This window comes from Anoplopoma fimbria, chromosome 23 (assembly GCF_027596085.1).
Source record: "Anoplopoma fimbria isolate UVic2021 breed Golden Eagle Sablefish chromosome 23, Afim_UVic_2022, whole genome shotgun sequence".
NCBI classification, from domain to species: Eukaryota; Metazoa; Chordata; class Actinopteri; order Perciformes; family Anoplopomatidae; genus Anoplopoma; species Anoplopoma fimbria.
This window is the reverse complement of record NC_072471.1, coordinates 14,842,458-14,864,047: the sequence shown is the minus strand read 5'-3', so window position 1 is coordinate 14,864,047 and position 21,590 is coordinate 14,842,458. Positions and strand designations below refer to the sequence as shown.

Below are 21,590 nucleotides of genomic sequence, written 5' to 3'. Positions count from 1 at the left end.
ATAATTTTACAGCCCTGTCTGGCAACACAATAGGATAAGGATAGTATGGTTGGATAGATTAATATATGCCTACACTACCTGTAAAGTCACACTGGCAGGAAAAAAAGATAACCTAGAACACAAACTCATTCAGAATACATTTTGGATGAATCAAAAAAAATATATATGTATATTTTCCTTTGGAATTTTTTAATTTACATTGCCCTGCCTGGTACAGATCCAGAGGCAGCAGCATGGAGGACTACATGTCCCATGGGCCCCTGTGGTCCCTCCCCCCGCATACCTCTGCTGTGCGGGGATCCTGCACAGCACAAGTTGCCCCAACAGCAGCAGCGAGGAGCACCGCACAGAAAAGTTTCTCCAGCGGAATGGGCAAGTTTCAGAAGACCGCTTTTCTTTTAGACTCCACATCTACGATCTGCAGAACAACAAGGGATTGGATATAAGCTGATCACCCGCACCACAATTGGGATTTGTTTTTTTGAGATTTCTCACTTTTTTGGGGGGTGAGATTGGTTGAGCTTCATCTGAAGATATAAACTCAAGAGGGGTGTTCTCTTGTGTGGCTCAGGGGGGGCCTGGGAAATGTGTTCCTCAACGCAGGTTAGAAGTTTTGCGAGATTTGCTGTGGTTTTTCTACTGGTTTTGAGGCTACAATGTGGATCTGCTGCAAACACAAGGACGTGTCCCCCTCCCTGTGTGTGTATTGGGGAGCTTTTGGACTGCAGTCGGCTGAAAAGGGGCCAAATTCCAGACAAGATCCCAGAATGGACAGTTCAACTGTGAGTCCAGTTAAAGAGCCTTTGCATGCCTTAATACTGTGATGTATAATGCGTTTTATTTGAACTGATTGGTTAATTACTTTTTTCCTTCAGAATCGATGGGATCAATCACATTCCTGTAGTGGTGGAAACAGAATGTAGTGTTGAAGAAGAAACTAAAATTGGCCCTTATTTCACTGTAGATTGAATTTAGTTAGTTTAACTTTCTGCACAGTTTTTCTGCCTCATCTAAAGTTACAGAACTCTTATCTGACCCAGCCATGAATCTATGTATGTGTCTCATTAGGTTTAATTGATCATATTGGTCCTTGCAGCAGCATGTAAGGATCCTTGGGGCCAACAGGGAATCCCAAGCAGCCTTTCAGCGTGTTTTTACACATCAATGTGCTATTGTCAGTCCCTTCAAACCTCCCCATTAAAGTGTAAATAATTCTGAATAAATCTCCCCAGTGCCTGCAGGTAGTGCTTTGAAAATCAGGCTTTCTCACGTATCACTGTAGGGTATAAGTAATAATGGTGCTACTACTAATACTACTAATAACAACAACACTATTTGGCTAGTAGTTGTCAGCTGTCTCCCACATAGTACATGCAATTGCAACTAAAAGACATCCATAATGTTAATAATGGTTTGCCAGTGTGGTTACATCCACATTTGCATTTGTAATGGTTGGAGTTGGTTCAGTCTTCAGGTTCCAGCTTCACACACCTGGAGGCCTTCAAAGCCATAAATCAGATACAGTCTGTGTGCAGCCTTGGACTGCTTCCTAAAGTAATGTCTCCATTACTCTCCTGTTTGCCTTCTGGCTCCACAAGATGAGATGAGGCTGAGCTCGGCCTGTTGAAGCAGAAACACAAAACACAACTTTAATGGCATGTTCCTCAGTGTGTTATCCTTTGCGGATAATAATGCGTACTGGATTTTCTTATTGCCCTGCGTTAAGCTGCAGTACTTGATTTTTATCGAAATGTGTTCTCTTGATTCAGTACCTTGTCGCAGCACTGCTGTAGAATTTAGTATTTCTCTTTTCTAAAATGTGCTGCTCTGGAAACTTGTCATTGCCAGAGAAAACAGACCCAGCCTGAGCTTCATAACCGAAGGCCGGCCTTCCAAAGAAAATGAAGAGAAAAAAAAAAGAAGTTCCACATGGGGGGAAAATTCTTTTCACTCTGGCATGCTAATTTACGAGTGGCTCTCCAGCACATCTTAAACCCCTTAAACCGCCCGACCCTTTGTTTTCCAGCACCCCATTATTTCTGCTGAATTAGCAACTCCAGAGCCAGTGATGGTACTGATTAAGGAGGAGCTTGTAGGATTAGTTTGAAACAAACTGGTAGAAAGAAAAAGGGGAAAGGAGAAAGTGGGAAGGAGAAAAAGAGCAGAGCTCGAAGGAGTGGGATTAAGTCACGAGTATCTGGGAGGTTGTTGGGGAAATTAGGCTACAGATTTAATGCTGCCTCACTTTTAAGGTTTGAGAGTGAGGCACGACTGTAGTTTTAATTTAAAAACATCTACAATAATTGAAATGCATGGAGAAGTCTAATGAAACACTCATGTCTCTCTGGATTGGTAACGTCTGTAAAAACAGACTCCCTTGAGGCTTTAATAAGACTTTAGCAAGCATTTATCAGAGGAATGTTAGTTTTTTAGAGCTAAAAAACTACATTTATTTGGCCAGGTGTCACTAATGCTCAGTAAAAAAACAGGAAGTAAGTTAGCATGTAGAATTCGTACCACGTTAGCTAACAATCCTGCTTTTGGAGCTACCTAGAAGCCAGTGTAATTAAACAATATGTGTACTAGGGACGAAACAGTTTACTATTTAATTTTGTTATAAATAGAGAGCTCTGTGAATCATCGATTGACAAGAATTGGGACCCTTCTTTCTTTTGAATGAAAAACATCACACCTGTGGTCGAATAGGCTATAGCCTACCAACTCCTTTAAGATTGAAATGTTAATAATAATAATTAATAATAATTAAGCCTTTATTAGTCCCACAATGGGGAAATTATTATTACAGATATTTTCTGAGGAATTTGACAATTTTTTGGACTTAACAAACATTTTGGTAACACCAATGACTAGGGGAAAAGACATGAAGAATAAGAGCAGTTAACGTTAGCTAACATTAGCATTCCCAGTAGTTTGCTAATGCTTATTTTTGGTAGCAAATTACCTGCCCATTTGAACTAGAAGCTAGCGAGCTACAGTTTATCATACTGGCCTTCGAAAATCACAAATGGCATGGTCTTTAAATGAAAGCAACATAGAACTACCACCTCTATTTATATATTTGCAAAAGTTTGAAAAGACATGGAGAATAAGAGGGGGTAACGTTAGCTAACAGTACATATCCCAGTAGTTTGCTAATACTTATTTTTGGTAGCCAATTAACTGCCCGCTGGAACAAGCTATTGTAGCTAAAAGCTATAAGCTAGCGAGCTACAGTTTATGAAGCTGAACTTTGAAAATCACAAGTTTATGGTCTTAATAAAAACAACATGAGAACTACCAACTTTATTAAGATTTTTGCAAACGTTTGCTCTTTGGCATTCAATATTTTGTCATTAACTTATGTCTTTGGCTTCACCCACAAAGAGAACCATTTATGTCCCATTATTGTAATCTAAAACGTTACTGACAGCTCTAGTAACCTAAAGAGTGGCTCATTTATTCACTTTTCAGTCTTTGATAAGAAAGAGGTGCTGTGCATTTTCACCCGACCAACAGATACAGACTGAAGCCTGTACGCAGCACTGTGTTATCTTGCTCCGCTCAGAGCCTGCTTTGTGAGGGAAGTGGAAGTGTCAGAGCTACTTAGGGTTTATCTAGGGAGTATGATAGGACACCTTTCCCATATGGCCCCCAGCGCTGGAACTACAACAACAAAAACAAAAACACACAGCTCCATGCTTGGAAAGAAAAGCAGGGGGGGTTAACTTGAGCGAGGCTCAGAAGTAAAACTCTGGTTGAGTGGTTTATGAAACTTTTCACCAAAGGACAAAAACAGGCCCCAGAAAATTCGACAGGGGTGTTTGAGACCTACGAAAGGCGTCCCTCTCGCTTTTCCCGGCATTGTGAATACATTACCAGTTGATAGGTTATTCCCCTCCTCCCAGAGCTCCTTGATGGATTCCAGATGAGGGAGGTAAGGAGGAGGAGGAGGGGTAGAGGGTGAGGGGGTGTAAAGAAAAAAAGTGTCTGGCACCGCAACGTTGATCGTGCGCAGCAGCGTCAATAACTCCACCACTTTATGGCACACGAGGCTCCGCTTGCCAGACTCCTTGAGCTGGTTTTTAGGCTGCTTTTCAAAACAGACAGCAAAACCAAAAACAAGGGTTTCACCCCCAGTGAGCTGCGGCCAAGACTGCTTCAGTCCAAGACCGGGTTTGAGTTTGATCCAGTCTCAGATCCAAAAGGGGGTTCAGACATAATCAAGACGTAGACCAGAGCTCAATAACTGATTAAAACACTTAAAAATGTGTAATAATCTAGGAGAGTTCTGATATAAACCCTGACTAATCACTCATTGAAGGAGGTTTCAGCTCCTGAACACTTCTTCAGACAAAACGCTCTAAAATGTGTGAAGTGGACAGAAACTAAAACCAACTATCAATGTAAACACATGTTTTAAATCGGTTAAATTTGGTTTTGAAGTCCAGACACCAGAGAAGAGATCTGGACCAAGCCTAGCCAGTGCTGAAACCTTGACTCCAGCATTTTTTAAACAACTTCCCTCGCCAGGTTTCAGCCTCCTTTCAGCACAAAGAGAATCTCGCCCCGCAATAACTTATCAGCTTGTCTGTTTTGGCTCTGCTTCTCAGCAGAGGCCTGGATCTAAAGTGGGCTGTTTTGGCATCCACAACGTTCTCTTCTGTGTTAAAAGGAAGGGATAAAAAGTCAATTTAACGTGAAATACTTTTTTTTGGGGGGGGGGAGAGACTTGAATCTCTTTGGACTTTTGTATTTGCAAAAAAAAATGACTTTAGAAGTCTGGTGCTGGTTCAATAGTTTATCCTGAAGTGACATGTCTTTAGTTTGAATTCAGTGTCACCCAGTCTAAGAAACAGATCAATCAAATACATTTAGAACCAGTTGAACTATTTAATTCCTCTTTTTGTTGAAAACAAAGATGGTGGACAGTTTCTTAGTGGCTTCGCGTTGACTTTAGGTGATATCCGGAACCTTTTTTTTCTCCACAAAATCTCCTTTTTGTGAGAGTATGTCAACATTAAATCTTATTCTTGCTTACTTTTCTTACCATTGTGTTTCATTTAATCACAATCTTATTTAATTACTGTGTTTTATCTCTGATGAAAGCCCTCTGTTCACAGTGTCGAGGCACAAAACCACAGATGATTTGTATGTTATAATGTTGGCTATGTAGGCCCGTATGGAAGATTGCAGACGCTGAGAAACACACTCCATGGTGTATACTTTCTCCTTAATTTTTGCCTCTTTTTTCCCTTAACAGAGACCTGAGCCATAACAAACTGCAGGTGCTTGATGGAACTTTGTTTTCCAAACTACAACATCTAAGTGAAATGTAAGTATGCCTTGTGTTCTCTGCACTCTCTCAAGTCAACACATGATTTTCCAAACAGCCTCCATCCCCGTCCTGCATGTGGCAAACTGTCTCTTTTTCCTCAATGTGCACAGAAAGCTGAACCACAATGAACTGGAAGCAATACCTGATCTGGGCCCTTACGCTTCGAACATCACAACGCTCATTCTGTAAGTAAAACCTTCCTGAAATTTTCTATGATCACCTCTCACTTCAGCCTTTCCTGGAGGATAATCCTTTGCCAGTGTTGTCATTGCTGGTTAAAGCAGTGAGCTGGGAAGTGGTTCTTCCCCCCCTCCCTTCTTTCCCTTTGGAGAGCAAACTCTTTGGGCTGATCCGGTTCCCAGACGGGGCAGTCTGAGACATGGCAGACAGTCCCAGACGGGTCACATGGGCGAAGACAAATGCCATCAACAGAAATGGAAATGTTTTGTTTGGTGGCTGCTGCTGCTGTTGGTGTATTTTTAACGTGGGGGCAGTGACGTGACGCTGGAGAGAAAGAAAATCCGTCATGTGAAACATCCAAATTTGGGAATTTTTGATGTGGATGGATTGCAGGTTTCTGTGTGGCCATTTATAAACAAGGCAGCATCCACGAGTTCCTGAAAATGCAACAACATCTTGGTACATCACTTTAAAGAAGCCAATTAATCCCAGTTTTTTTGTTAATATGCACCATAAACTTTTAGCAAAAGTGTCTGATACTGTGAGATTATTCATGTTAAAATCGTTTGACTTGTCAGATTTCATTATGCTCACACTCTAACCAGAAGATGCCTTGGTATATTGTTGTGCAATACGTGCTTTCACAAGAACCCCAGATATTAGTGTGTGAAACCTCAACAATTTGATTTGCTTTCTGTGGCATGTCTATCCAAAAAACCGACTGACGTGAAGTTATTGTGGAAGAATGTATCTGTCTCCTGGCTTGATGAGGCGTATTCCTCATCAAGCCCCAACATGACGCCACACGGTAACCACGGGGCATGCGGCAATTTGTTTGCACGTTTAGCACTGCAGTGTCACCTCCAGCTGTAAGTTTTAGCTCAGGGCAATAGGCAGGGTGTTTTTTTCATTTAAGGCAAGCTCCTTGCACTTTAGATATAATGTGTGACTGCATTAATTGAGGGTTGTTTTGTGAATAATTTATGCAAGCTGTCCTACGGCATGCCGTAAAAATTTGGATTTGTTACCCTGGTCCAAGAAAAAACATTTTTTTTTTTGTTATTTGTTCCACATACAAATTTCACCAGACTGGAATGACAACATTGTTCCCATAATGGTTAGAAAGAGGTCACTGGTTCATCTGCCACTTCTGCTTTGTTATGCTGTCCAAGTTCCCTCGAGCAATTCTGGATTCAATTGCAGAGTTACTGCACCGTTTCACTTTTAACAAATCCAGACTTTCTCCAAACCATAATGTCTTTATTTGAGTTGTTGCTCAGTTGGGTTCACCCAAAGTCGTGTCATCCATGTTAACTCTGCCTTAACACACTCCAAATAAATACTGCACTGATTGTTTTTGTAAACGGAGAACTTTGAGTTACAGAATAACATGAAAGAAAGACACTTATTTATCTCAAGATGTTCTTATTTTAAAATAAAATGTCTTGTTTTATTCTCTCCCTTGGGACTTGAAATTTTATAAACATTTATCAGTAAAATTAGCTGTTTGTTGTAGCTAATGAACTAAATTTGTACCATTGTTGAACAACACTCACTGTGACCTTAACCCGATAATCTGGGATTATGGTAAATATTCAAATGTAGTGTAACAGAAGTCACCAAAGTTGCTTGGTAGTGTCAGTTAAAAAGAAATATCCACCTAAACTTTGCTAACATTAGCTTAAATTAGCCACCATTAGCTACTGGTCATGCCTGACCAAGTGGGGCAGGTGCAGCAAAACGTGTAAGTGTACGGAATTTAATAATGGTGTGTTACAAGAAGTAGATAAAATTAGGAATACTAATAGTTTGCGTCATCATAGCTAATGCTAATTTATTTACCTACCTGAGTTCTAAATAGCTAAGCGCTACAGGCTAGTAAGCAGCAGTATCATGCTATCCCCCAAAATCAGCTTATTCCATGGTCATTTAATGGCCAGCTGCAGTGATTTTAAACATCAGTATCCCTCACAAACCTCAAAAAATGCATAACATTGTGATCCATTAAAATGTTGTTGGATAGAGAAGTCAGGAGCATAATTTATTTCAAACTAGTTAAAGCAATATGAGGAACCGGAGCACACACAAGAAGAAAATAAAAAATTCACACTTGCTCTCTCACTCACACCGAGTGTGTTCGCTGAAGCGCCCTCCACCATCAGATTAGGTGGCGCAGTGTGATTTTTCCAGAATTTCTCTCCCTCCTTTAGTTTCTCCGAGCTGTGAGGGTAGTAAAGAGAGAAAAAAAGACCTCGGGGTATCGAATACCACTTATTCAAACAGCCAGTCAGACATTGCGGCAGCTCTTGCCGACTCCTTTGACCTCGCAGCTCCGAGTAAAAACAAACGGCAATAACCCTGCAGCTGGTAGTAATTGAGTCGTGATCATCTTAATTAATTGAACAATTTCCCAGGAATTTATGAAGGGGGTAAACCCCACCACCGCTAAATCCCCCTGCCTGTGTTCAGGGGGGTTCAACAAATGACCTGGAGATTCCAGGTCTGATTAGGTGAACCTCTCGGTATGTCTACGGAAATGGGAGCCTTGTTGAAGATGAGAGTTACAAACCAAAACAGTAGCGATTATAGTAATAATCCGTGACGTTTTCATTATAGATATAAGTGCAATGGAGATTCAGCAAGGGCTGCAACTAATTTATAAAATCTGTTGGTTATTTTTGATAAATTAATTTATTGTACAGTCTTTTGAAAAATGCATTTCACAAATCCAAGATTATATCAGAAACTTAAATTGAACCAACAAAAAATATAAAGTCCTGTCTACATAGCTTGATTTACAGGTGATCTCCAGGAACTACAGGGCAGAAAAACAACAGTAAAGTGGGCGTAGCAACCAAGAAAAGACACATTTTGTAAATTAGAATGCAAAATGCATTTATGAACTTACACAACACCTTAAACTTGGTTTATTTGTCACTACAGAACACATTGATACAACAAGAATTTTACAGCTCCCCTGTCTTTTTGTGTAAAGGGTCCTTCAGTTCGCATGTTAATACGATCCCTGCTTCTCTCCGCTCCGCCTGGGACCAAGCGCGTTAAGATGATCCGCCATCTGAGCAAGATATATGTGCAGAGCTTAATATGGCGTCTAAATAGCGATCGCAGCCCTGGTTTTCATTACAGGCGCCACTGCATAGAGAGGGAGTCATCAGATGGCTTCTCAAAACTCTGTTCTTTTTCCAATAGGAAATACCACACACCACCACACATCTGCACACACATACACACACACACACACACACACTCCAAGAGCGAGACGGTTTTAGAAATAGCGACTCTCCATTTAAAGAGTTTCCCCCATTAAAAGCATTAGTTTCTGCTCCATGGACAAAGCTTCGCTGGAAACACAAATCAACAACAACAAAAAACGTCTCCATCATGGATCATTGAATCTTACATAACAAAATCACTTCTCAGTGTGTGAAAGTGGTAAGTTTGACGGCCAGAAACACTAGTTTCGTCAAGAGCGCTGGCAGGTATGTGCTTCTGTGAAAGCCACATTGTGTTGGTGCAGTAAGCTGGTAATAAAAAAAGGCTCTACCCTCTCACATTTGAGGAATTCAAGGTCTAATGAGGTCTGGTAGGTCTGGAAACGTGTGCAGATACAGATTTTTTTGTTAGCTATCCCAAAAAAAGTTTGCTACTCTATGACTACCTAATATCATTCATAGGAAGGGCTTTGTGTGGTTGTAATCACAGCGGCACAACCACATTGAGTTCTCTGGCCTCAGTTTAATAATGAGTACGTACTCTATCAATACTTGTAATGCCATGGTCTGTTAATGACACATGGCCCGCCCTCTATTGACTTCCACTAACTGCAGCAAAGCCCTACAACCACAGTTGTAATGGCACTATAATCATGTTATCTGATAGCAAAGTGGATGCACACATATGAAGTGCGTGTAATTGAAGTGTACAATGTGGGGCTTGTTTGTGTGCGGAGAAGACCGAGGAGTACTCATTGAGTTGTTGTAGAGATTAGAGGGGAAAATGAAAAGAGTTTGCAATGGTCTGGCCATGCAGTCACACAGAGTTTACGGTTGAGTACTGAAGAGTTCTGCATAACAGTTATAACGAATCTGAGAGGGCTCATAGGATTAAGGAGTAATAACTTGTCCAGATTTCTGATACCAAGTCAAACTCCAGGGTCCATCTCCTCGTCCTTGCAGACAGGAAGTGAGCAGCAGCCCCTCTCTCTTTCCGTGGCTCTACACCCCCCCGAAAGAAACTGGAAAGACTGGTTCTTTCTCACCAGGCGGCCTTCCCTCTATCAGCGACCAGTCAGGGGAACATGAAAACCGAGATACAGGTGGTGTGCGGCGCTTTTGTCTGGGACCTGGGGGCCGTGGTGCGTGGAAGGCCCTCTGCAAATCTGCAAACAAAAGAGCTGCCTGTGCCGTTTCTTTATCGTAGACAACGAGCTGTATTTTATTGTCGCTGTGGATTAACGCACAGAAAACTTTTGTTAGTTTGGGGTACAGAGGGTTAGAGAGATGATTTAATTTGATTTTAAATTCGTTCCGCATTTTCAGCGCATCAGAAAGAGTTTTGTTTGTGTCATTTCGGAAAAGTCTGGCCCCACCTTCCCCTCCCTGCCAGCCCCCTAGCCGACAGCACCAAGGTTGACTCAAGCATTAGGCTCAGACGCACTCACTGGTAGGTTTTTTTATTCCAGCATTGCCCAAACTGCCAACCATCTTGTGTTTTAGCCGACTCGCGAATCTCCCCTTCTGTGCTTTCGAATCAGAAGATTTCCAAAAGGTGTTGCACTTTCCAGACGGGGCACCCCTTTTTTACAAAAATATGCGCTCTGAAAGCATTCAATGCGTGTGGGAAATGGGTCAGTGAGTTCTTTAGGTGTTAGCGCACAGTGAATAGGTGAGGCATCTCGGTTTCACAGCAGTGTGGTGCCGCGCTGTCTAACCGCCTGAGGTGGATGAAATGATAATAAAAATCTGAGCGGTGCGTGTGAATAGACGGGTAATAATACCTGAATTGCTTATATATACACTCGAACTTCGGAATTAATGTTTTTGCTTGAAACAATTAATCAATTATCGGAATAGGTGACCGGTAGTCAATGGAGTAATCATGTAAAAGTTAATGACAAATGCTACTGCTGTGAAGCGGCCTTTACAGTGGGTCAGTTGATTGACAGCTCCCAATAATTAAATATTAACAACACCACATCCCAAATAAAACCTACATTGGGAAACTGTCCTCGATGTTTTTTTCGAGGGGCTGCTGGAAAACTGAATCAGAAAAACTAACAGCTCTCTGGTCAGCAAGGTGTAACTGGAGGGGGGGGGACTGTAACCATCGCAATGAATACTGAAAACGAGGCCTGTAGTCTGGTGCATTGGAGGGAATTCCTGCCCCCCCCACCCCTCACTCTCTCTCTCTCTCTCTCTCTCTCTCTCTCTCTCTCTCTACTGCCGAGTCTCATACACAAAGAGGGCACTGTACAGGCTCTGTTTATAACTAAGCAGTCCCTGCACTGCAATTTAGGAGGCGTGCAGCTCAGGAAATTGCTGGCCTCTGCCGAGGCATGCTTTCACTGAGGGAATGGTATTCATCAGCCAAGTAATTGGCAGGTTACTTTTTTAAATACCTTGTTGGTAATTACCTTATAAACAAAATCACACATTACTAAACCGAAAGGTTGTTTGGACTTGGTTTGAAGAGCTGCAACATCGATCATACCGAGCAATTTGTAGGCATCCTGGAAATATGCATGCAACATAAGCAAAAAAATGTACGACAGTGTTTCACACTGGGTGGCAAGTTATGGCTTTACAAGCTCATGAGAGTTTGGCTTTTTTTTTTAATACCACACGCTAATTGAGGGACTTGACTGTTTGCATATCTGGAAACATGAAACTGGTGTGCTCCACTAGCCAAACACACAGTATTTTTGTCATTTATTGGAGCGACGGTGTCTGTATTTTCAGAGCAAACAACAGGATCACCAGGATCTCTGAGGAGCAGCTCAGGCCCTTCCTCGCCCTGGAAACGCTCGACCTCAGCAACAACAACATCGTGGAAATAAAGGCCAGCTCCTTCCCCGCTCTGCCTCTCAAGAACCTGTGAGTGTCTCCAGTTCTGTTAGTGCCTGATAAACATTTAGTCTTAATCAAAATGTATTGTGGGTCTGAATGCTGGGAAAAGCCAAAAAATTTATGAATGTATGCATGTTTCTGTGATGGCAATAAAGATTTGAATGTGTCTCCTCATTGAATCTTTCTCTCTCAGGTTCCTCAACAACAACCGTATCTCATCACTGGAGACGGGCTGCTTCACCAACCTCTCTAGCAGCCTACAAGTTCTTCGGCTCAACCGCAACCGCCTCTCCACCATCCCGGCTAAGATCTTCCAGCTGCCAAACCTCCAGCATCTGTAAGCTTTACTGTTTTTTTGTTATTTTAGAGAAATATCTCAAGCAGGGCTTTCGAATCATGACGGTTCGTGATGCGTCTTATTTTGACATCTTGATACTGTTTAAGACTTTCCCCTCATTCTAAATATAATTACTCTCTTTCCCAAACCTTTTCTGGCCTTTGACCTGACTACACACTTGTTTGGAGGCTTATCATTTGCAAAGTTGAGGACTTAGAATTTGTTTTTTATTTGGCAGGGCAAACAAAAAAATATTAAGGTCCATTAAGTAATTTATCATGAACAATTTACTAACTTTGTAGAATGTCCTCCATATCTCTCTTCCATGGCAAGGCTTTCTATGATTGGCTGACAACTGGTCACTATATCTGTATGCCAGTATATCAGTTTTTTGCTCATGTATTGGAATCTTATATAAAAAAAGGCTTTTGTTCAGTTAGTGTTTTTTGTTAGAGTTCTAACACAGCCTTTATTTTTAAAATAAAGTATCTACACCTTTTCCTTGCTTGTAATCTTGAGCTCACTGTTCTGTTTGTTTTTCAGGGAGCTGAGCAGGAACCGTGTCCGCAGGGTGGAGGGCCTGACGTTCCACGGCCTGCACGCTCTTCGCTCCTTGAAGATGCAGAGGAACAGCCTCAGCCGCCTGATGGACGGAGCCTTCTGGGGCCTCAGCAACATGGAAGTCCTGTAAGCAAAAAATTTGCAAGCAATGTGTAAAGAGTTCTGTTCCTCCAAATGTAGTATAAGGTCTCATTGTGTGAATGTGTGTGTGTGGGCCTGCAGGCAGCTGGACTACAACAACCTGACGGAGGTGAGTAAGGGCTGGCTGTACGGCCTGCTGACTCTGCAGCAGCTCCACCTTGGCCACAACGCCATCAGCAGGATCCGACCTGACGCCTGGGAGTTCTGCCAGAAACTCAGTGAGCTGTGAGTCCACCTTTTTTTTTTTTTTCTTCTTCCCTCCTCTTTTCCCCCTCCCTCTGCACAATCTTTCTCTCCCCCCTCCTCCTCCCTCTCGTTATTCCCTGCTCACTTTCCATTCACACTCTGAACTCCCAACACTTCTCTGTGTCGCCCTATCCTCCCCTCTGGCACTCCCGCCTGCCCTTCCTCACACTCCAATTCCTCTTGTCGCCATTTACACACACACACACACACACACACACACACACACACACACACACACACACACACACACACACACACACACACACACACACACGCAGACAAAGCAGCGTCTCTTATGCTCTGACAGTGAGTGCCAACATTAAATCACTGCCAACATATTACACACCCCTTTGCCTCTTCTCTTTTCTGCCGTCACTTGAGCCAAAACACGGGCCTCCGGGACTCCTGCTTGATCTTCTTATTGTAAATAACATTATTAGTCGCAGTCCTATACAAGTACAGTCCATTAACCATTTAGTCACTTTCCACATCTAACACAACGTTACCGACAAAACTTCAGCGATTTACCCCCTCATCAACACACATTCCTGCAAGCAGATTTAATTTCCTTTGTTGTGGCTCTTGTTTACAGCAGCGGTCAGTTCAGTGTTTGCAGTGTCTGGAGTATTTTTCACAGATAGGTTGTTGTTCTTTCTCCCCCTCCCTGTGTTTCTCTCGCTCTTATCACACAAAGCTGAGAGTAAACAAGCCGCCTGTCGGCTGGGACCTAGCTGGTTATCTGATTTGTTCTCATCTGAGTTTACTTAAAAAACGCATTTGTTTCACTAGTTCTGTTTTGTTGCAAAAGCTGATCTCCTCAAAATCGCACAAAATTAGTTGAAATCGCAAATTTATTTTTATGTTTTTGTCTATCCTACAGCGACCTCTCCTTCAACCATCTGTCCAGACTGGAGGAATCCAGTTTTGTAGGCCTCAGCGTGCTGGACGAGCTCCACATCGGAAACAACCTTGTGAGCTTCATTGCAGACGGGGCTTTTCGTGGCCTCTCCAACCTGCAGATGCTGTAAGTTGTCTTTGCAATGTGACATCAAATATACTGAATGTAGTCAGTTTTAAACTACCAACTAAACATCTAGGGAACGGATACAGAACCATAAATCTGATCGCAACACAGTAAAGTGTTTTTTATCTTTTAACAGATCAGGACAAGCAGTTTGTTTGTTTTTGTGCTAAACTCAGCTAATCCTGTCTCAAGTCTGGTTCCAAATAAAGTTAAATTTAAAATGTCAAACTATTCCTTTAAGTAGATACTTTGTGTGATACAGTGTTTCAGCTATCTATAACATTAAATGTAAGTACAAGTGCTATCGCCTCCCCCTCCCCCTCTCTAAAGCCACCTCCACCATCAATCTGCTGCCTGAGTGGAAATATCCTGCCTGATTTGTTTTGGGGATGTGAAATAGATTACCGTGTTGAGGTCTCTCCACACACATAAAAAAACCTCCGAGAGGCACAACCCCGACCTCAACAACCCCCCCCCCCACCTCTCCCCTTCCTCCGCCTGACCCTCCTCTCCCACACCCACATATACCCATCCCCCCGTTCCCACAGAGAGGCTCCGTAACATTTCCCCTGGTTGGTATTTTTTAACTGGAACCAAATGTCAGCTTCACTGCTGAGGTCACCGTAGGGCAGGTGTGCAGCTAGGTGGACATGGATAGCTTCAGGGCTTCAAATCTGCCACCCCCACACACACACACACACACACACACACACACACACACACACACACACACACACACACACACACACACACACACACACACACACCCTTCCTCAATCTCAATCAGCCTTAACCAGGCATGTCGAGGAGGAAAATAGCAGTTTGAAAGCATTAGAGCAGCTGAGGGATCAAAGGAGGCAATTTCTCTGGAAAATTCTTGGCTTTTAGTGATCTGGCACTCAAATGCTGTCTATTAGGTTGTTTGGTGTAGTTTTCTTTCTGTTGATAGCAGGTATATAATGGGTCCATATTTTATCACAGTTTTGAGTTTGCGGTTTATGTTTCAGGCAACATTAATCTTAATCGTAGTTTCAGTCCCTGAAAAACAAAGAGCAAGAGCTTTTCTTGTAGAGCCGCTATTTCGCCCTGCCGTTGGAAGATCATACAATGGAGAAATCCATTAAAGTAAAGTCGGAGAGACCAATTTCTGTTCGCTGGTTGCACCAGCCAGTTTAAATTAGTAAAAACTTACATTATATCTCATCTCAGTGGAGATTTACGTAACACTAAATTAAAACAGTAAGCACCACACAAACGGGTCTTTACGAAGAGACATTTTTTACTAAATATTTACCATCTACCATCTGTTAGCTAACTAAACCCACTAGCAAAACTTGCGTTAGCTTGCTCGCTGTCTGACCCATAAAGACTTAAGAGTAATGAGGTTGCTGGTTAAGCTAGCTAAATTAACTATGAATTTATGGTGAAAAATTGTGTTTTAGAGTTAGTCGTAAGACGTTAGTTGGCCATTAGTCTAGCTAACATTATTGGTCCAACTTTTGTGATTAGGTTTATCATGTTGTTTTCAGGGAATACAATGTAAAAACCTACCCATCTACGTAATGGGTAATACAATAGCAAGCTAACGTTAGCTTTGTTAGTTGGTTCAGTTAATTACACAAACCTGGCCGTTACTGGGTGTAAATATTTAGTAATAGATACACTAGATCTACACTTAAAAACTAGTTTGTGTGGTAGAACCAGTTTTATTTTAGTGACCTGTAAATCTCCAGTTAGTTAACACTTGACAGGTTGGATTCTGATTAAGGAGCAATTTTCTGCAGGTTTTCATAAATGGGAAAATAGATATCACTGTTGAGGTAATTTGATTAGAGTTCACAAAAAGTACCTCTAATCAAACTAACAAAAAACTCACAGAAGAACCCTTAGAAAGTGTAAAATATCACAGATTCATTATATATTTAATGTTAGAAGGAGGATCTGTGGCAACACTTCCTTTAAGGGTTAACTCATACATATTTGAATTGCATGCAGAGTATATTTATCCCCTCAAATGAAGTTAAAAATGCAGCGCACATACTATATTGCAGCATTTCCTTGTAAACTTTTTTTCTATACAACACAGAAAAGCCATTGCAGACTTTTAAAAGCGCCGCAAAAGCCAGGCAGGAACTTCCTGTAAGGCATGGAGCCGCTTTGAATATAATTTTAAAGTCTCGAACATTTTCCCCTCACACGAAATGTAAAGCCGCATAGAGTTTTATTAACATCGCAAAATGCAGTTGTTTTCTGGGTGTGGATTTTTTACAAGGTGGTCTGTCTTTGTTTCTTCTGACAGGGATCTCCAAAATAATGAAATCTCCTGGACCATCGAAGACATGAATGGCCCTTTCTCTGCTCTGGACAAGCTGAAAAAACTGTGAGTTCATGATCAATGTTAACATGATGTTTCACCCTGGACTGGGTGACTTTATTGAAGATGAACAAAACAAGGCAAGCAAGCAAAAGTAAGGGTTTGAAATTGATTAGAATCTTGTGGTTTTCCCAGATTTCTGCAGGGGAACCGGATCCGCTCGGTGACCAAGAAGTCTTTCTCTGGCCTGGACGCACTGCAGCACCTGTGAGTCGGCCTTGTGTTTCACTGATTGTTTCCAAAAGTCCGAGTTGTAAACTTAGCAGGGTGAATAACACTGAGACACAGAGGCTGTTTGTTAGAGCCGTACACCCAAACTGTTTTCTCCCATTCCACTGCTTTGATGTGGAATCAAGAAAAAACTCGGCCATTAGGATCTTTACATGCGTGCCAGACTATATCGATCACCAAGGCAAGTGGAGGGAACTGTGTGTGTGTGTGTGTGTGTGTGTGTGTGTGTGTGTGTGTGTGTGTGTGCGTGTGCGCGTGTGGGTGGACGTGTGGACAACAGCTGCATTTGATTCTAATTAGAGTTTTTTCCCAGCCGCTGCCAGAGCTCAAAGCAGCCCAGAGTTGGGCCTCTCTTGATTAACACAGCAAACTGCTGCCCAGAGTTTTATTGTTCTGGAGCCCAGACCTTTTTTTCCCCTCTCGATTGAAGTTTTTGTAGCCTTCACTCTACACGGCTGATGTTGGCAGAAAGAGCAGCCATCTCTCTGTGAAGATCTTACCAGTACTAATTTCTCTTCTCATCTCTCCTCAGAGATTTGAGCAACAACGCCATCATGTCCATCCAGGCGAACGCCTTCTCTCAGATGAAGAACTTGCAGGAGCTGTAAGTATGAGCATGTTTAAGGGGATCTTAAGTTAAGTGTGGGACAGAGAACCAGGTGAAACTCATTATGGTCTGCTGGGAAAGCAAGAACTAAACGGCGCTCGCTTGAGTGTTAGTGATGACTTCACAGGTTCCTTTGACTCCTTCCACTAAAGGGTTTTTCGATGTTTCTGTTGTTGTCATTTAAGTTTTAACATCAAAATCTAGTCCAAAAGACCTAAATCACTGAAAACTAACCATTTAAAGGGATATTATTTCTTTGTGAATTAAGTTTTTTTGCGGTATCTTCTCTCCTGGCAGGCGTCTGAACACCTCCAGCCTCTTGTGCGACTGCCAGCTGAAGTGGCTTCCCGTCTGGGTGGCAGAACAAACCTTCCTGCCCTGCGTCAATGCCAGCTGCGCCCACCCGCAGATGCTGAAGGGCAAGAGCGTGTTCGCCGTCGGCCAGGAGGAGTTTGTGTGTGGTAAGTGATGCATTCACTTGGTCTAACACCACACACACACACACACACACACACACACACACACACACACACACACACACACACACACACACACACACACACACACACACACACACACACACACACACACACACACACACACACACACACACACACACTGAAACACACAGGTTTTCCATTTACGAGCTGACCCAGATTGTTCAGCATTTTCCTCCCCGTCTCCTGGTCAAGCTAATGAGCCTCATGAAGGGAACGTTGTGGAAATGTACTAGGTTAGGTTTTCAGCTTTCCCCGTTACAGTCATAGAGAGAGACTGAGGATGTATTTCAGTTCAGTTTTTACCCTTTCAGATTTGCCTATAAAATCTACCAGACATAGCTAAACAATCATTTCCAGACCTGAACACATAGAACATTTTATACAGACAATTTTAAATTCTCCTTTTTGTTGTCTTCCCAGATGACTTCCCCAAGCCTCAAATCACCGTACAGCCAGAGACCCAGTCGGCGCTCAAGGGCACCAACGTGACGTTCATCTGCTCAGCGGCCAGCTCCAGCGACTCGCCCATGACCTTTGCCTGGAAGAAAGACAATGAGGTCCTAAACGATGTGGAGATCCACAACCAGGCACACTTGAGGGTGCAGGGAGGCACGGGAGGCGAGACAGAGGTGACGGAGTACACAACCACCATGCAACTAAGTAATGTGGAGTTCTCCAGCGAGGGGAAGTACCAGTGCGTCATCTCCAACCACTTTGGATCGTCCTATTCCAATAAGGCCAGGCTCACTGTCAACAGTAAGTTGAGGATGGGAGAAACCAATCGAATGGCATGTGTCTCTATCTATAAGGTTCATAAAATGCCCTTCAAATTCTTAAAAGATTCTAATGAAATGTATTCATCCCATTTCCAGTGCTCCCTTCCTTCACCAAGATGCCAATGGACCTGAGTATCCGTGCCGGAGCAACGGCCAGGCTGGAATGTGCCGCCGTTGGTCACCCTTCCCCTCAGATCGCCTGGCAAAAAGACGGGGCACCGACTTCCCTGCCGCCCGCGAACGCCGCATGCACGTCATGCCGGAGGACGACGTGTTCTTCATAGTGGACGTCAAGGCCGAGGACATTGGCGTTTATAGCTGCACGGCTCAAAACACAGCTGGAGCCATTTCTGCAAATGCTACGCTAACTGTGCTAGGTGAGAAACAGCACTCTCAGAGCCGAAAGATATTATCTGATATTTTTGGTTCCTTGTCCCACTAACTTATATTCTATTCTTCTGCTATGGTCCTCATTTCAGAAACCCCTTCCTTCTTGCGGCCCCTCATGGATCGCACGGTGGCCAAGGGCGAAACCGCCGTTCTCCAGTGCATAGCTGGCGGCAGCCCTCCCCCGAGGCTGAACTGGACCAAAGACGACAGCCCCCTGGTAGTGACTGAGCGCCACTTCTTCGCGGCTGCCAACCAGCTCCTCATCATCGTTGACGCTGCAGAGGCAGATGCGGGGAAGTACACTTGCGAGATGTCCAACGCGCTGGGCACGGAGAGGGGCAACGTTTGGCTGGCGATCATCCCAAACCCCAACTGCGACTCTGGAGTGCAGGGCGGCGTTGGAGTCGGCATGGTGAGCGGGGCAGGATCGGATGACGATGGGTGGACCACAGTGGGAATCGTCATCATAGCTGTGGTGTGCTGCGTGGTGGGCACATCACTGGTGTGGGTGGTCATCATCTACCACACACGGCGACGCAATGAGGACTGCAGCGTCACCAACACAGGTGGGTGCATAATAGTTGTTGGAGTTTAACCTTTTTTATCAAGGTCAACAAAGGGTTCCCTCAAAAAGTATCATCATATCTGTTAATAAAAATGAAAGTGTATGACATAACTTGATGTCCTTGCTCTCCAGATGAGACCAACCTGCCTGCCGACATCCCCAGCTACCTGTCCTCCCAAGGAACGCTCGCCGACCGCCAGGACGGCTACATCCCATCAGAGAGCGGCAGCGGCCATCAGTATATGGCTTCGTCGATTAGCGGCTTCTACCTGCAGCCAAAGGACATGAACGGTAAAACACCTGTCCTTTCTGCTTTGTCCATTAAATTTAATCCCTCTGCAGCGTCATGCTTTTCTTACATGATACTGGTCCTTCAACCCGTACAGGTTTCTGTCAGCTCGATACAGGAAGTGAAACAGACATGGAGGCAGCCATCGATCCTTTGCTCTGCCATTATCAAGGTCCAATCGGCTCGCTGCTTCGCCGAGAGAACATGTACTCCACTGACCCGACAGAAGTCTTCACAGGTCTGCACGAAGCTTACATCGATAATATTCTGTTGATCATTATCCTAGAATGTTACTATAAGACATTTATATAACATAACTTTTAAAGTACAGTCATCATCTTTCTCAGTCTCTAATTGAACTAATCATTTCCCTATTTAACTTTTTTTAACCTTTAGGCTGTTCCATCGACCAAAAGCCTGCCTGCATTGACTCTTACAGCGGCAGCCTGACCAACTCTAAAATGAGGGACTACTTCCTGTCTGAGCATTTTGACCTTTGCTCCTCCTCTGTCCTGATGCAGCTCCCCAATGCAAGCCTCCACCTCATCCCCTCTCCACAGCAGAGTGACCAGCGACCAACTGTGGAGGAGGTAGAAGCCAACGACTACGGGAAGCCTTATGAGTCTCTTACCCCCTCCAACACCTTCATGGGTAGGTCTTATCATGGGTATTGTCTTGTTTTTTACGAACTTAAATGGATGTACTCTGTGCGTTGGTCTGACTTCTTGCTGCCCCCTTTCTCGCTCAGGAACATTTGGGAAGGCTCCCTGGAGGCCTAATAAGGAACTTTACCGAGGCTACGCCCCACCGTTGGTGACGCATAATGGGATAACTCTGCACGAGAATCCTTACGTCGCTGCGGACAGCGATTCAGACCTGGAGGAGAACAGTTTCACAAAGGGCTCGGCATCGGAGCAGAGCGACAGCATTTATGAGCAGCCGTTTGACAGCAGCAGGACGGATCCCTTCCCGCAGCGCAGAACTAGCACCTAGCTGAGTGACTCTTGTTTTTCATGAAGAGGACGACCAAAAAAAAGAACTTCTACCTCACTGAATGGACACTTTTGCAATAAAGGACTCCTGAAATGTGCAACGAGTGAATGTAACGGACAATTTGATGTTCCTAGAGAAAAGTTAAAAGGAGCATATTAGCAGCTGTTCGTCAAGGACACAGCTTCTGCTCAATAATATAGATGAATATATGCATTTTTTTATATAAAGTTTATTATATTTTGTAAATTGTATATAAACAGATTCCATTATTTTTGCTTACCTATTGTGTATGAGTATTTTGCAGCCCTGCCTATTCAGTTATTCCAGCTTTGAATGAAGCAATGTTTTGCACATATGTAAACAATAAAAAAAAAACACCTTAATGTGTGCTGCTGCATTCACTTAAGAGCTCTGAGTCTTCAATGATGTTACTGTCTTTATCATGCACGAGGTGTGTTTGAGATTTAGAGGATGCGGTGCTGCTGTTGGGTGTTGAACACTGGCCTTCTAGAGCAGAACCACAGACCGCCAAGGACGCCTCAGGTCTGTCATCAGTCAGCCCCCCCACCAAGAGAGCGAGACGGAGACAGAGAGGATGTTTAACCGTTTGGTCTTACAATCTGGTTCCATGTAGGGCTGAATTGTTTTTTACAAATGATAGTTTATCATGTGGTGCAGATTTACTGTTGATTTACTGCACTTATGAAGGCTTTGATCTCAGGTGATATTTCATACGTTTGCCATATCGTGACTTAAATCAATACTTAATGATTATAAAATAATGATATCCTGACAATGGTGTCAGCCATATGGCCCCCCACTGGTACTGCTGTTACTAATACTGGTACTTCTAATTATTTTATTACTACTATGGCAACAACTTTTACCTCTACTACTACTGCTACTGATTGTATTTCCTATTATTAAGGAGGGCAAGCAGTTCCGCACTAAAACA

At 43.2% G+C, this 21,590-nt stretch overlaps 1 protein-coding gene across 1 annotated transcript; it reads left to right on the top strand.

The window, feature by feature from the left end:
• Nucleotides 1-327: 327 nt before the first annotated feature.
• LOC129112360 (leucine-rich repeats and immunoglobulin-like domains protein 3) lies at nucleotides 328-20,979 on the top strand. Its single transcript, XM_054624426.1, is given in 20 exon segments — nucleotides 328-782; nucleotides 5,261-5,332; nucleotides 5,446-5,520; nucleotides 11,494-11,628; nucleotides 11,795-11,938; nucleotides 12,482-12,625; nucleotides 12,722-12,865; nucleotides 13,767-13,910; nucleotides 16,210-16,290; nucleotides 16,420-16,491; nucleotides 17,048-17,119; nucleotides 17,420-17,583; nucleotides 18,043-18,378; nucleotides 18,495-18,608; nucleotides 18,611-18,775; nucleotides 18,878-19,354; nucleotides 19,486-19,644; nucleotides 19,740-19,880; nucleotides 20,039-20,293; nucleotides 20,391-20,979. Coding segments are annotated over 20 exon segments (3,336 nt in total). The 5' UTR covers nucleotides 328-585; the 3' UTR covers nucleotides 20,636-20,979.
• The last annotated feature ends 611 nt before the right edge of the window (nucleotides 20,980-21,590 follow it).